Source organism: Schistocerca piceifrons, chromosome 3 (assembly GCF_021461385.2).
Source record: "Schistocerca piceifrons isolate TAMUIC-IGC-003096 chromosome 3, iqSchPice1.1, whole genome shotgun sequence".
Taxonomy (NCBI): Eukaryota; Metazoa; Arthropoda; class Insecta; order Orthoptera; family Acrididae; genus Schistocerca; species Schistocerca piceifrons.
Genome location: NC_060140.1, coordinates 147,219,645 through 147,236,081, shown reverse-complemented (window position 1 = coordinate 147,236,081; position 16,437 = coordinate 147,219,645). Strand labels below are relative to the sequence as shown.

General features: G+C 37.4%; 1 protein-coding gene across 1 annotated transcript in view; it reads left to right on the top strand.

Moving 5' to 3' along the window:
- LOC124788233 (putative aldehyde dehydrogenase DhaS) overlaps positions 1–16,437 on the top strand; it is a 201,867-nt gene that overhangs the window by 68,960 nt on the left and 116,470 nt on the right. The window contains exon 2 of the mRNA XM_047255416.1: positions 5,834–6,066. Within this exon, the coding sequence (XP_047111372.1) occupies positions 5,834–6,066 (233 nt within the window). The remainder of the gene's footprint in view (positions 1–5,833; positions 6,067–16,437) is intronic.

The following is a 16,437-nucleotide window of genomic DNA, read 5'->3' as shown; positions in this document are numbered from 1 at the left end:
AAAACAAATGTATCAACCTCCTGACCTATTTTGCCTATTTCCACTTAATAGTGTCATATGAAATAATTTTCTGGTTTAACTTATCACTTAGAAAGAAAGTATTCATTGCACAAAAGCGAGCAATAAGAGTAATATGTTGTGTTCACCCATAAACGTCATGTAGGTACTTCTTCTAGGAGCTAGGCGTTTTAACTGTGCCGTCACAATACATATTTTTGGTAATGAAATCTATCACAATTTGAGAAGTACAATGATGTATACACCTACAACACTAGAGGGAAAAATGAACTTTATTATCCATTGTTAAAGATGCTCATAGCAGATTCAATATGCAGCCATAAAATTTGTTTTTGAAATTTTACCCAGTAACATAAAATGTCTGACAGAGAGTGAAGCATCTAATTTAAAATGATTTCTCCTGGACAACTTCTATTCCAGTGATGAATTTATGCTTTTAAAGAAACTTGTTTTTAAGTGTAGTTGTGTGAGTAGAATAAAATGATAACATTTTCATTAATGTTAACTGTAGCTCAGATTCACCAAGATAAAAATGGAAGCTGCATGTGAGACTGTGCAAGACTCAGTATAAGGGGAGAGCATAAAATGATGATTGAATCCTTCTACTGCCAACCAGACTCATCTCCTGATGTAATCAAAATCTTTAGAGGAAACCTCAGTTCATTTGTACATAAGTTCCCAAATCATACTGCAATCATTCGTGAAAACTTCAATCATTCAACAATTAATTGGGAAAATTACAGGTTTGTTAGTGGTTGGCATGATAAGACATCCTGCAAAACATTATTAAATGCCTTCTCTGAAAAATACCTAGAACAACTAGTTAGGAACCTCATTCCTGATGGAAATATGTTGGCTCTAATAGCAACAGATACACCTGACCTCTTTGAGGATGTCTGCATTAAAACTGGTGTCAGTGACCACGACACGGTTGTAGCAACAATGATTACCAAAGAACAAAGGACAACTAAAACATGTGGATGGATGTATATGTTTAGTAAACTAGATAAAAAATCAGTAGTGTCATATCTTAATGAGGAACTTGAAACTTTTAGCACAGGGCAGGAGCATGAGAGGGACTATGGCGCAAGTTTAGAAGAATAGTTGATCATTTGCTGGTTAGATATGTACCAAGTAGAACAGTTCACAATTGGAGGGCACCTCCACAGTATGTAGTAACTGTAAATAAACTTCTAAAGAAACAGAGACTACTGCATGATAGGTGTGAAACAAAGTGTAAGACTATAGATAAAGAGATGCTGCATGAAACACATTTGGTTGTCAAGGGAGTAATGTGTGATGGCTTCAATGACTACCATAGCAGAATATTGTCAAATGATATTTCACAAAACCCAAAGAAATTTTGGCCATATGTAGAGGCTGTTAGTGGCACAAAAGCTAATACCCAGTGCCTAGCAAATGACAGGAACTTGAAATTGAGGGTAGCAAAACGAAAACTGAAATGCTTATCTGCATTTTCAAATGTTCCTTTACAAAGGAAAACCCAGGAGAATTGTCCCAATTTAATACTCATACCACTGAAGAAATGAATGAGATATGTATTAGTGTCAGTGGTGTTGAGAAACAGTGGAAGTAATTAAAACTGAACAAAGCTCTAGAGCCTGATGGAATCCCTGTCAGATTCTATACTGAATCTGTGGTTGATTTGGCCCCTTTCTAACTATAATCTATAATAGGTCCCTTGAACAAAAAACCATGCCCAGTTCTTGGAAAAAAGCACAGACCACACCTGTCTGTAAGAAGGGTAGTAGATGTGATCCATAAAACTACTGTCCAATATCCTTGACATCCTTTTGTAGTAGAATTTCAGAACAAATTCTGAGCTCAAACATAAAGAGATACCTTGAACAGAATGACCTCCTCAATGCCAACCTCCATGGAATCCGAAAACATCATGTGAAACCCAACTCACACTTTTCTCACATGTCATAATGAAAACTTTGGATCAAGACAGTCAGGTAGATGCAGTATTTCTTGATTTCAAAAAAGCATTTGACTCAGTGCCATACCTATTCTTATTGTCAAAGGTATGATCATATGGGGTATGAAGTGAAATTTGTGACTGGATTGAGGACTTTTTGGTAGGCAGGATGCAGCATGTTACCTTGGATGGAGAATCATCGTCAGATTCAGAAATAACTTAAAGGATGCCCTAGGGAAGTATGTTGGGATCCTTGCTGTTCATGTTGTATATCTATGACTTTGCAGACAATATTAATGTTAACCTCAGACTTTTTGCATATAATGCAGTTATCTATAATGAAGTACCATCTGAAAGGAGCCGCAAAAATATTCAGTCAGATCTTGATAAGACTACAAAGTGGTGCAGAGATTGGCATCTTCCTTTAAATGTTCAGAAATGTAAAATTGTACACTTCACAAAATGAAAAAACATAGTATCCTATGACCATAGTATCAATGAATCACTGTTGGAATTGGCCAACTCATTCAAATACATGGGTGTAATGCTTTGTAGGGATATTAAATGGAATGATCACATAGGCTGTCATGCATAAAGCAGATGACATTCTTCAGTTTATTGGTAGAATACTGGGGAAGTGCAATCATGCTACAAAGGAGATTGCTTACAAATCTTTTGTGATCAGTTCTAGGATATTGCTCATGTGTGTTGGAACCATACCAAGTGGGACTAAGAGGGGATATTGAATATATACAGAGAAGTGCAGCACGAGTGGTCACATGTTGTTTGATCCATGGGACACTGTCACAGAGATACTGAAGGAACTGAACTGGAAGACTCTTGAAGATAGATGTTAAGTATCCCTAGAAAGTCTATTAACAAAGTTTCAAGAATTAGATTTAAATCATGACTCTAGGAATGTACTACAATCCCCTATGTATTGTTCACATAGGGATCGTGAGGATAAATTAGGACAATTACTGCATGCACAGAGACAGTCAAACAAGCATTGTTCCCACGCTCCCACGGAAAGAAACCCTAATGACTGTACAATAGGACATACCTTCTGCCATGCATCTCACATAGTTTGCAGAGTGTGGATGTAGATGTATACATAACCAGTAAACTGACCCAATACACATCATTTTGATAAAAGAATTGTTCAAATGATTTATGGAACATGCAGCTAACTAACTAACTGTCAAGGTCAGATCCAAACGGTTCTTCTGTGACCTTTCAAGTAAAGTACAGTGCTTACCCATGGGACACCTTATGTGTAATTGTTTCACTCTCATGAGTTTCTACAGTTAGCCTAATTGGTAAACCATCATTTAGCATGATTAGATTTTCTTCGTCTACAGTCTCAGCTATCTTTCTCCGATGACTGTTCCCTCAGTTTCAATTGCAAGCAGGATGGTGAGTGATAAAGTCTCCCTATTTTATTACCTGATACTCTATTGAATTGATCAGCATTCTCAGTTTCTGTTTCATTATAGTCTCTCTTTGTGATCTGTGTACTGATATTATTTTTATTTAATTATTGTAAATGTATATGGTAGCAGAATGAAGTACATATTGATGATTATATCTTAGGATTTTGTATGAGTTTCATTTTCTTACAATGAGTGCACTCGCCACATATCCAAAATCTCTGTTAGCTCACCTTAAATTAAAACCAGAAACAGAAATAGTTTATTTAGTAATAACTGTGCTTCAGATATAGCACATGCTGATATTTGAAACATATAAAATTAAGAAGGGTGTTTTTGTTACTCCTTATTGAGCTGTATTTTAAACAAAACCCACCGTTGTGAAGACTCCTACTCAGTAATGAATTAGCAACATGTTACTTCATATTATTACAATTTGAATCAATTAAGCCATTTGGTACAGTGTGACCTTATTGAAGCATGCAGGCTGCAATGGAAACAGATAAAGATTACTATTGGAGTTGTATGGTCTTTGTCAAGCATCCAAAAGCTTTTGTATGTGTTACCTGGAATTGAGTTTTCTCTTTCAGGCACTGTTTAGTCTCACTGCTGCTTTTGCTTGTCTTCTCTGCCTCACAGTTACTTCTTGAACTATTATGGGTATGACTACAGTATATTGATAATTTTCACTTATGGACCGTCTGACAGCAACTGAATAAAACACAATTTTAGTGCTATACGCGTTTCGCCTTTATTTTCTGCAAGGCATCATCATTGCATTAAAACAAGCATTCAGTGCATAGTGCTGTGGAATGCGGAAAAAACAGCAAATTGGCGCTCATAGGAAGAAGAACAACACCAAAAATGCAACAGGAGCGTAATATGTAAGAAACTGTCTACGCAACCTGCCACTGATGATGCCTTGCAGAAAATAAAGGTGAAACGCATATGGCACTAAAATTATGTTTTATTCAGTTGCTGTCAGACGGTCCATAAGTGAAAATTATCAATGTACCGTAGTATTACGCGCAACTGAGGAGGACAGGACCACAAAAGTTGAAGATATTATGGGTATGATTCTACTCAATGTTTTGAGTTTCTGATATTGTTTAAATACAAGGTGTCTGATGAGGTGGCTGACTTGTGTTACAAATGTTTGTTTCATTTTGTGATTTTGTTCTTGGTCAGAATTTTATGTATGTCAGAAATTTCGCAAATTTTCTTGTGGAGACATTTGTATGTGTTATGGTGGTCATTTGAGTCATTGCATGCTGGTACATTATGTCTTCTAATGGCACACACTGTAATTTTCGTCTGTCAGAGGTATTCTGAACATTCTGTATATTTAATTGTTTGGCCCTATGACCAATGATCACAAATAGTGGCTGTGTGTTTCTCACATTCCTTAACTTCCTGGAGACCAGCACAATGTGTGCCAGATGTCTGGTTATGGCTTTGCTTCCTAGGATGGGCATAGCATAGGCGATTACAGCACTGCAGAACAGGTCTCTGATATGAACTGAGAGGACATCATATAATTGTTCAAAGTCAGACCATTTATGAATCCTGAAGGCTACGAGGCCAACCTTCTCTTTCTACGCAGTAACATCTATACATTTTGTAAATTTAAGTGCCGTGCCACATTTTTCTGTTTAATATGAAGCCCAATTCAGCAGCTTCTGCAGGGATTTTTATACATTATTCCCTAATAGAGAGACTGATTCATATAGTTTATTACCACCAACCAAGCCAAGTTGTCTAGCTGTAGATGTTAAGCATTTTTTACTGTCTAAAACCTTCATAGAATATTAACTGTCTCTTCTTTTGTGACAGGTATGACATATGTTACTAACAGATACATGCTGTTCCAGATTCAGCATGCTCATTTAGTTTATAATTTACATATCTGTGAATTAATCATTTACATTTATAGTCATATAAACAACTACTTTCACATTTCTCTTCATCTCAATTGCAAGTTGAAATAAAAAAGCATGGATCTGTGCTTTAGCTGACTTGAAACATTATGGTGTTATCATGGGCTAGCTATGCTTTTATAACACTCAGTTTCTTTGTTTACATGTGACGATTTTATGATGCAGTGTAATAAGTGAATTTTCGGCAATCAGTAGAACATCATATTTACACTCTTCTATTTCAGCATATTAGCAGTGAAGTCTTATTAAAAAGAAAGCTTAATTTTTTGTGTATTAATTGTCTATTCTTTGCCACAGCCAGCTCTCTTCCCTGTCCTTGTAAGAGTGCGCCCTCACTAATGATAAAGCTCTCAGCAAACCATTAAACTGTGACCTTTCTTCCTTACATCCATTCTCTTCTTTCTTAAGTCACCCCCACCCCCCTCCCCTGCCACCTTCAAGCACACTATTACTTTTATCATGACCTATTCAAGTTGTTTCTAATGGTGCTTATTTTGTACATACAGGCATGGCTATCAGGAAAAAAGTTTGGTCCATTTATCAATGGAAAGTGGATTGAAAGTAATAGTGAAAAGGGAACTAATGCCACAGAAGTGCATTCTCCTGACTCTGGGGAAGTGCTGACAACAGTTACTCACAGTTCTGAAAAAGATGTAAATACTGCTGTGCAAATTTCTGTTGATATAGAAAATTCATGGAAGAAATTTAATGGGCATGAAAGAAATAGATGTCTTTACAGGTGTGTCTAATAAAGTATATTATTTAATTTCATTATTATTGTGTAGATCATTCCAGAAATGTTATCGTTATACTCGGATATGTTCTTTAAATAAGGGTAGATACTGTTTTGAGTTTGGAACTGATCATTGTTAGATTTTTTAATGTATTTCCTTGCTTGTGTAAATTAAAATATACTGATTAATAATGTCTTTTTCATCTATTAGAAATATTCATTGACTAGCTGAGTACCTGCTGCTGTCCAGGTACATATTTATTCCAATCTTCTGTTAGTCCATCTCCTCCTTATGCTCTGTACATCTCCTTCACCCACCACTCTCCATCTATCTCCTCCTACCCTTCTACAGTCCATCTACTCCTCCCCTCCTCCCTGTCTATTACCTCTTTTCCCCCTTTATCTCCTCTTCCCCCCTTTAAGTTCAGTTTTTCACACATCTCTAAATCAATTTCCTCCTCCCCCCCCCCCCCCCCTGCCAATTTCCTCATATCCCTTCCCTCAGTCTGTATCCATGTCATTCTCTCTCTGTCCATCTTCTCCTTTCCCCTCCCACCCTCTTCCCTTTCTCTGGCAATGTCCTCCCCCCCTCTCCCTGTTCAACTTCTCCACCCTCCTATGCATGTCTGTCTCCTCCTCCACATCTTCTCTCTCCATCAAGTTATTACCCCTCACCCCCACAGTGAGTAGGTGGCTCTTACCCAAACATGATTTATTTCCAGACCGTAAATAATATGTGCACCATGTTCAGTTGAAACTGATCCATGGATTTAGGAGATTTTTACTTGCAGCTTTGTTACAGTATCCATATTTTACATACATTTAAAATATTTCACAAATATTTGTGCACATGTTTCATGTGTATCTGTAGCGAATTTTGCTCTGTAGCACAGTTTTCACACAGCTCAGTCTTTATGATGTCATATATCCTGAACTGTGTGTTGTACAATGATACAATTTTCAGCTACAATCATTGGTATATTTGAATACTGTCTGCAAATTGTGTTGCAAATAGAATTCTTAGTTAGAACATAGTAAATTAAAACATCATTCATGATGCTACAGTCATTCATGCATCTCAGTGTTTATGGCACCATATCTCGTCAACTATGTGTCATAGAATGATATAATTTTGCATGTACATTCAGTGGAATATGTGAATATTTCTGAAAAAAATGTGTTGTGAATACAGTTAGTTGTAAAGAAATAATAAATTGAAATTCATGGTCGATGCGGCAGTTTCACTGCATTAACAGTGAAAATGTAGTAAGCAATAAACTTGTATCCTTTTATCATTTTGAGGGGGTTGTCAGAGGAAAAGTTCTGTAAAGGTTTGAAATTATGTGTAAAGTTTGTTGCCAGTCACTAAGAGCTGTCGTTCTCAAACATTGGGTGATTGAAGTCTGGGTATTTGCATGTCATGGACTACACTTATTTTTCACCCCACCCCCACCCCTCTGTTTGGTAGATGGTTTTTATCCCCACAGTGGTTCTTTCCAGACAGTAAATGATATTTGTATCAAGTTTGGTTGAAGTCAGTCCAGTGGTTTAGGAGGAGATGTGAAACATACATACATACATACATACATTTTTAAAATATGTGTGGATTTTGAATTTTACACAGTTTTCATGAAATCTCGAAGTCAGGTACTGATCCAATATCTCAAGATAATATAAAGGCAACTAAGGTCTTTGTAATACGACCAAATATATAGAATTACAGAGTTTATTGATATTTACAGAAGAACAAGAGAGCAAGAGAAGGGCCAAGCCCCTGCCCCCTCCCTCTCAAGGAAAGGAAACAATATAATGAAGTCAGTCTTTCTAGAAAATGGTTAATCTGAACATGTGCTACATGTAATCAAACCCCCAAACAATATGAAATACACCCATAAAAACTTTATTACTTATATTTTTGAACCAAAATAAAAAAAGATAAAACTTAACATAACACAAAAGACTGTTATTTCCCTCTGTCAAAGTATCAATCACAATTAACTTGTAATTAGCAACAATACATTTTTCATGTTTATTTCACCAGAAAATAAAACTGATTGCTTCAATTCTTCTTGAATTTTTCTCAGGAGCTGATGGATCTTAATCTCCACCTATAAACTTTATTAAATCAATTATGTAACCCACGTTCTGCGTCACTAGTAGAATGTACCAAAACAAGATGAGGAATATTCCTTCACACAAAGGAAAAAATTTTTTAGGTTGCTCATCAGGTTTGGAACTCAAGTGGTGATTACAAACCACCACCATCATATCCTCCATACTGAATCTGACTGGTACACCCATGTTCCACTGTTTCTTTCATCTACTTTATGAAACAGACTGAATTTTTTTTCTGCTCTCCTGTTCTGATATAGATCCTTTTTTGGGCAAGTAGCCCACTGCAACAGCGGTTTGCCTTCACTCACATGACCACCTTCTTCATTGGATACCATTAACATTGTGGAGTGTGACAATTCACTCAATACTTTTTCGCACTCCATTACTAGTTCAGTCCTCTTTGAATGTCTTTCTGTACTATAAGTTCATGCCAAAAGTCCTAATTCTCTCTTCTCTCTTTCCATTGGGTACACCAGACGATGGGATTGGATATCATTATGTGTTTCACCCCTTCTGATACTAAAAATTCCTTGAAAGCTTGTGGCACAGAGAGTCTCCTTGGTTTACAAACGTATTTAAAATAATGGTCTCCCAGACATCACTATTCTAGTAGTGATGATGATGAGGTCCCATACTCTGAGGAGTGTAGGAGATGATGCGGGAGACCCGCACCTCTGTACTAGGGAAGGTCCTAATGGAGGTGGTTTACCATTGCCTTCCTCCGACTGTAATGGGGATGAATGATGATGATGAAGATGACACGACAACACCCAGTCATCTCGAGGCAGGAAAAATCCCTGACCCCACCGGGAATCGAACCCGGAACCCCGTGTGAGGGAAGCGAGAACGCTACTGCAAGACCATGAGCAACTTTAGTCTAGTGTTACTAAGATACATAGTAGACCTCCCTAAGCATGAGGCAATGGACCAAAAAAATTCACAGCCAGCCTGTCCTGTAAATCAGTGGGTATTATAGAAAACAATTCAGTATGTTGGGACATAGCACTTACTTTAATTTTCTGACAAACACTGCACCTATGCAGGGTTTATTTGACCCATATAGTCACAATATTGAAATAATAGTGTTAACGTATGTGTAACAACCACTTTTTAGCTCAAAAGTGGGCGTAACCCATATTTAAGTACTATTTAAAAACTATACTCCTTTTTCTGCTATACATAAGAGGCATCTTTTATTGTTCTAAGCTTTCTTAAACAGAATATTGATTTATACTTTCTATTTAGAGATGTCAATGTTTGTACAAGATTTATACGGAATTGTTTGATTATTCTGTGGAAATACTTATCCTCCCTTCGATGTGTGTCAATATTTCCAAAAGATAGGCAAATATCCGTAAGATACTGGTTGTTCTCCATAAAGTAAGTGAGAAATTACCCTCTTTCTTGAATTTTTGAAGTTGTATGTCTTAGAGACACTGCATTTGACACAACATTCTCATATCCTGTAATATATCTTATCTGGAAGTGAAGTTCATGTAAGTCCAAGGCTCATCTAGTAAGTATCGAATGTAATAGTCTATTACTCATTAAAAATGTCAAGATTTGTGATCAGTAAGAACTTAGTTTCAGTCCCTGTTAGTAGATACCTAAATTTCTTAAAACTCCATAATTTCATGCTTGTCTAGTTAGTAATCTACTGGTAAAGGCAATTGGACAATACCATCCAAAACATGTTCTTCAATAATACGAAAAATAGCGCATCCTGGCCAAAAAACTGATGAATCTGTATACATCCAGAAAGAATACATGAAAGTTGGACGAAATAATAATGGCACATTACGTGAGCAGTACTGAATTTTATCAGAATGTTCCCTGTGGACACATGTCAACCTCTAGTCTCTTTTAGCTTTAGTTAAATTACACAACTCAGGAGCGTTTATAATTTGTCCATTTACAATCTTACAATAAAAATTTACTGTACCTAAAAAGCTTTTAATTGAATCTTATTTTGTGGCTCAGGATATTTACTTATAACTAATAACATCTTTGCATTGGGCATAATACCACTTCTATTGATAATATGGCCTAAAAATTTATCTTCCAAATCCCCAAGTTGTGATTTACTTAATTTGATAGTTGCTCTTTCACCTGTCAGTCATTCAGGATCACTTTGAGAATATTTTTCCACAAAAATAGCTTATCATTTGTCCCCTTCCCTTTTCCCTCTTGCTCTCTACTAATTGTGATAATCCTATACAAAAATCTTACAATTGTGATGCCTCTGGCACCACTCCTACCTTGGCACCACAAGTGGAAGCTTTTGTCACTTGGGTCTTAAACTGGCCCTACAGTCATTGAAGCAGTGTCTCCATAATTTCACAATGATACTACCATGTAGAACAAAGGATAACTCTGTCACCTACACATGTCAAAATATCATTACCAGTTATTACTTGGTTTAAAGCTCTGAGAGAAGTTGAAACTGACATGTTACCTTAAATTGATAGCTCATTCCTTCAAAGAGGAAAGCAGTGCACTGCTTGGATTCATTTGCCAGTGGCAGCTGCCAGTGCCTTGTTGTAAGATGTGTAGTGCTAATGTACTGAGCTTTCACAAATCTAGGCAGGAGTTCTTCAACAGTGGATGATCTATCTCTTCCTTACAGCATCCAGGACAACTCTTACTGAACATTGACTTTCTTCACAGCTGATAAAAGCTTTGTAACTATTCTCTGCTTCTTCTATTATTCATAATTGCTACACAAAAACTATTTTCTTTTTCATACAGCAGCAGTAGCTGCTACTGTTGACCCCTGCTGTAGTGTCTCCCTTATCATTGTGCTCTCTATATTTCATTGTTCTGTTTCAGTTATCATTAAGGATGTGCCAGCTTCTAAACCTGTTTCAATATCTTATGAACTAGAGTAAGATAAGGATAGCTCATTTCCTATTACTGTTTTCTTCAAAAAATTGCATCCAAAATTCAAGTGTGTCTTATAGTCAAAATTAATATAAAAAGTTCAGTGTTTGATTTAAAATTCCTGCCAGTCTTAAAAATGGCCATATATTCAATGCCACAGGAAAACTTATCTCCATCTGGTAACACTGGATTCAACTGGCAGCATCAGTGCACCAATACAATGAGCATAAGTTGCAGGGATTCACAAGCTTGCTAACACTGTCTCCCTCTTGCCTCACTATCACAAACCCAGAACGCTGTCTAGCCCATGATGTGTCACTGCAGTCTATGATGCCAGTGAACCTGAATTGAAAGTGATTTGTGTTGTACATATCAGTACAATATTTTTGTTAGTAATTAGTTTCATAATGGCAATAAATGAAAGATATTCATATGATGTGGGCTATAAATTGCATATGCAGAACAACATGGAAAAAAAGCAGCTGAGCAGCATTTTGGCCTTCCACCAACAGAAAAAACAATTTTAAATTGGTGGGCTAGTAAAGAAGAGATGAAAAAAATTAGGAAGACTAAATGTGCAAACAGAGGACTGAAAACTAGAAGATGATGTAATGGATTCAAGGACACCCTCAAAATGGTGTTGGAATTAATACAAAATGATTCAAATACCTGCTTGCAAGCTAGCACTACAATGAAACTTAACACTTTGAGGGTGGAATTTGTTGGTGCTACAAGTTTATGAAGCATCATGGATTTAGCATGCAAACCAAACCAAAATATCTCAGAAAACTCCACAAGAGTATTTCAGTCATTGTATTATTCAACATCAAAAGAAAACCAGCATGGCACTAAGCCAAACAGCGAATGTGGACGAAACTCGTCTGATATTTGATTTGCTGAGTAACAGAACTGTTACCGTGAACGGTGCCAAAACTGTAGCTATAAAAACAAGTGGAGATGAAAAAATGCACTACACTGTTATCAAACAATTGAAAATATAGGATGGAATATAACAATATTATGAAAAGTGTAGTTGCTACTCACCATATAGTGGAGATATGTGCACATGCGCATGTGCGCGCGCGCACACCCACCCACCCACCCACCCACCCACCCACACACACACACACACACACACACACACACACACACACACACACACACACACACACACACACACACACACACACCGCCAGCTGTTGTTGTTCACGTACAGGACAAGAGTTGGATGGATGATGCTGGTATGAAATTATGGGTTATCAGAGTGTAGAAGGGAAGGAAAGGTGCTTTTTTTTATTGAAGAAGAATTCTCTTCTTGTGCTAGATCAGTTTATTAGCCATTTGAAAAATTTTAAATTCCAGAATATTCTTTTCAGGGTTTGGGAATCCACATACATGTTAAATGAAACTTACCTCTCATAAAATACTGTATTTTTCCATTTTATAATAATACCACTTTTGATCAGAAAAATTACTCCACTCCCTATTCTATCTTTGTGTATTTTATTTTTTTCTATCTATTGTATTAATATTCCCTGGAGCTTTGCCCATGTGTGTGCTTGGCACATAATTTAACACACCTCCTCCTCTCCCTCTCTGTCCTCTCTGTGTTCACATCTTCTTCTCTCTGTCTGTCCACCTCATCGTCCCACTTCTATCTGTCTGTCTTCTCCTCTCCACTCTCTACGTCTTCTCCTTTTCTCTTTGTTCATTTCTTCTACTCCCTCTCTGACCGTATCTTCCTCCTCCCTCCATCTGGCCATATTCTGCTTCCCCTCCCTCTTCCCATCTCTGCCTCCTGCTCTTCCTTCTGCACCTGCCTACTACCCATCTACACCTTCCACCTGCCCCCATGTATATTTCCCTCCTTCCCTATCTCTAACTATTTCCTCCTCCTCTTGGTGTGCTCATCCCCTCCTCTATCCATCTCAGCCTGTCCCCAGCCATGCTCATTGGCACAGTTCAATAAAGCAGGCCTTTACTACTTCCACAACATGCTTGTCATGCAAGGCAGGCTACACATCAGGAATTTGCAAATCATTTATTATTTGCCCCTGACATACAGGCCACTGTGCAGAGCAGATCCATATAGCAGGCCGATACTACTCCAACACAATGCACGTGCTGTTCAGGGCAGCCTACATGTCTGGGCCTGGAAAAATGCTTCCTGACCCTATCATGTAGGCTGCCATGCAAAGCACAAAACTTCAGGTAGCCTGTAATGAGCACCCAACATGTAAGGTTCTGTAGTCAGTCCACACCAGGTTGTCAACATAGAAACTCTTCATAAGCCTGTAAAGCTCTGTTCAAAACAGCTTGTTTAATTATGTAGTTTGCTAATGTTTTATAGGCTAATAATAGCCTGTGAAGCTTACTGTCCTGTGATATTAAACTGAAATTGTTCATGGCAAACAAGCTGATTGTCTAAAGAGTTTATTAACAATAAATATGTATGAAATGGAAGTTAATCACATCTGGATTGTGTAAAATCAGTTTTTGTACTAATCATCAAGAAAAAGTAAGACAAAAGAAGAAAATCAACAAGCACATAACAGTCATGCTATGAAAGGATATTTAAATGAACTCTTTGATTGCCGGGTAATTGGCAGAGGTGCTCATAGGACATAGCCCCCATGATCATCAGACCTCACACCATTGGACAAAGCTTTTGCAGTCATGTGTTGTCCAGACCATCCAGCAACAGGGCAACTCCGTGGCCAATTGGAGCATGTGGTGCCAAGTTTCCATAGTTTAAAAATTGTTCATTGTTGACCTACACATCATTAGTAATTCTGGTTCATAATGGCATCAGGCATCCAAGGTTAAAATTTTTTGACACAATTTTTCTCCATCCTGTATAAAATTGCTGAATGTTCCCTTCCATTTGGCTTAAAAATAGGGGATCTGTGCTTTACATGTCTTCCTGCCTTAAAGTTTAATTCCTCCCATAGCCTCTCACACATACCTTCCTACATTCAAGTTGTACAGTCAGGCCCATTACACCTCTCCCTGCCAACAATTGAGTAAAATGAGTGCTGAAAGTGTTTCTGAGCTAGCAGAAATAAGTAATTCTAATCTTGAACAGTAATTATTCACTTCCAGGTCATAGCAAGACAACTTCATCTCTCTCTCTCTCTCTCTCTCTCTCTCTCTCTCTCTCTCTCTCTCTTTTTCTTTCTTTTTGTATTTGGTAGTCTTGCTGAAGCCTTTGAGTGGAGCATCACAGTGATCAATACATATATCAATGATTTATCAATGATTTAAAGGGCAGTTCAAAAACTGTAATATTTGCTGATGACACATACTAGTCAAGGTCTGAACTCAACTCTTAACATACGCAGCTCAATGAGAAAGCCCTACAAGTGCTCCACAGCCAAAAGTCTTAGTTACACAAAGACTCATATTATGCTGTTTCAGACAAACAATAATGACTTTCTACCTCCAGAAGTAGGCATTAATGACCATACACTGAATGATACACAGTGTGTAAAGTTCCTTATGGACCATTGGAGTTTGAGTTAAAATGGAATCAATGTGTGGATAAGCCAGTGAAGAAGCTCAGTTCTGCATGTTATACCCTACAAGCATTTCTCATTGTGTTGAGCTAAAGATAAGAGTGGTGTCTAATTTTGCATACTGTATTTTCATTCCCTGCCATTATTGCATTAAATCTCAAGGAAATGGTCAAGTGAGCTCTAAAAATTGAAACCTGTCTATATGGTACATGGAATTATGTCTCATTGTGAGTTTCTCAACCAAACCAATCACTATTAACTACACATACAGGGTGTTCCTAGAGGAATGGTCAATATTCGGAAACATGATAAGAATGATCATTTGAAGCAAAAAACTTCATATGGTCAATATGTTGCACTCTGAAGGTTTCTGAGATAGAGCATGTTTAATGTACATTGTTATTTATTTCCTGTATTATGCAAAGTATCAACTGAAAAATGCTTGTTTGTAACACATTCAGCACTAATATTATCAAACATGTCACATTACAACTGTTGTACAGTTCACAGTAAATGTCCCAACAGCCCACTGTCAACTTCAGTGCATATGGGCACTCTTCAGAGAACATGTTTCATTGTGTGTCTGATTGCTGCTGCACATTGTGCAGTGAGGGCAGCAGCATCCATGATGCAATGAAGCAGTTCATCTCTCGTATTAATATTTTGTTTATACATTTCAAACTTCACCCAACCCCATAAACAAAAATCTAATGATATAAGGTCTAGCAATTTTGGTAACAATTTAACTATACTACCACGACCAATCCTGCAATTGGGGTAAGAGTGGCTGAGGTATTTCCTCTCATGTCTGGTAAAATGTAGAGGACCTCTGTCATGCTGGAAGTATATTGTGGTCCACATGGTCAAACGAACATCTCTCTGTATTGACCATTCCTCCAGGGACACCCTGTATAAAATGTGAGTTTCTTGATTATCTTTTGTGGATGCAAAAAATTTCACTTTGTGTTTCCATGTTTCTAAGGAAAAATGTTTACTGCATCCATAGCATATAATAAACTACATTTGTTCTTTAGATCATCATAAACAGTGAGTACCTCAGGAAGGTGAATGGGCACTCATCTTGTATGATACCTCCAGGCTTTGCTTTACATACCACATTGGGGTGCCAGTGGAACATTGTGCCTTACAAGTTATTCAACAGATGTGTGCAGCAAAGAAAGAAACCCTAATGATTCAATGTTCTTCTCCCACTACAAAATCAAGGAAAATATTAGCTTTCTGCTAGGTACCCTAGGTACAAGAGAATATTTAAATATAGGAAAATGAGCAAGATGGTGCAGGCTACGGAAGCTTGCCAGGGACACATTGTGGTGAAATGTGCTGTTATGCTATGAGCTGTTACTGCACTAACAAGTCAGAAGCTTATGTATTGGCATGAGGAAAATGTGTTGAAAGTTATGTACAATAAACTGCAGTCATTGGAAAAAAGAGACCTTTCCAGCTGAGGTAGTCTTCTTCTTTGTTCTGTCAATGATGAGATCAATGCGGTAAGGTCACAGAGGTGTGGCTTTTATCCATCTCCTAATGATATATTGCATGTGGCTGATCAGTTTTTATTCTAGGAGGAGGTCCACCTTTTTGTGGTGACTGTGACATTGTTATGTCACTATTTTAAATGGTAACCTGGCCTCTATTTTAGCTGATGACAAATGAATATGGTACATGATTCAGATGTTTGTTGTATTTTGTGATCTGGTACAAGCTTGTAGACTACAGAGTTTTGTGGGTTATAGAGCGGTTGGCTTGTCCAAGTTTAGTGTAATGATCAGCCAAAATTGCTTACCTTCTGTGACAGTTTAGTCAACTCCCTGTTGATCTTCTCTTTATTTTGTCTTAAGTTTGTATG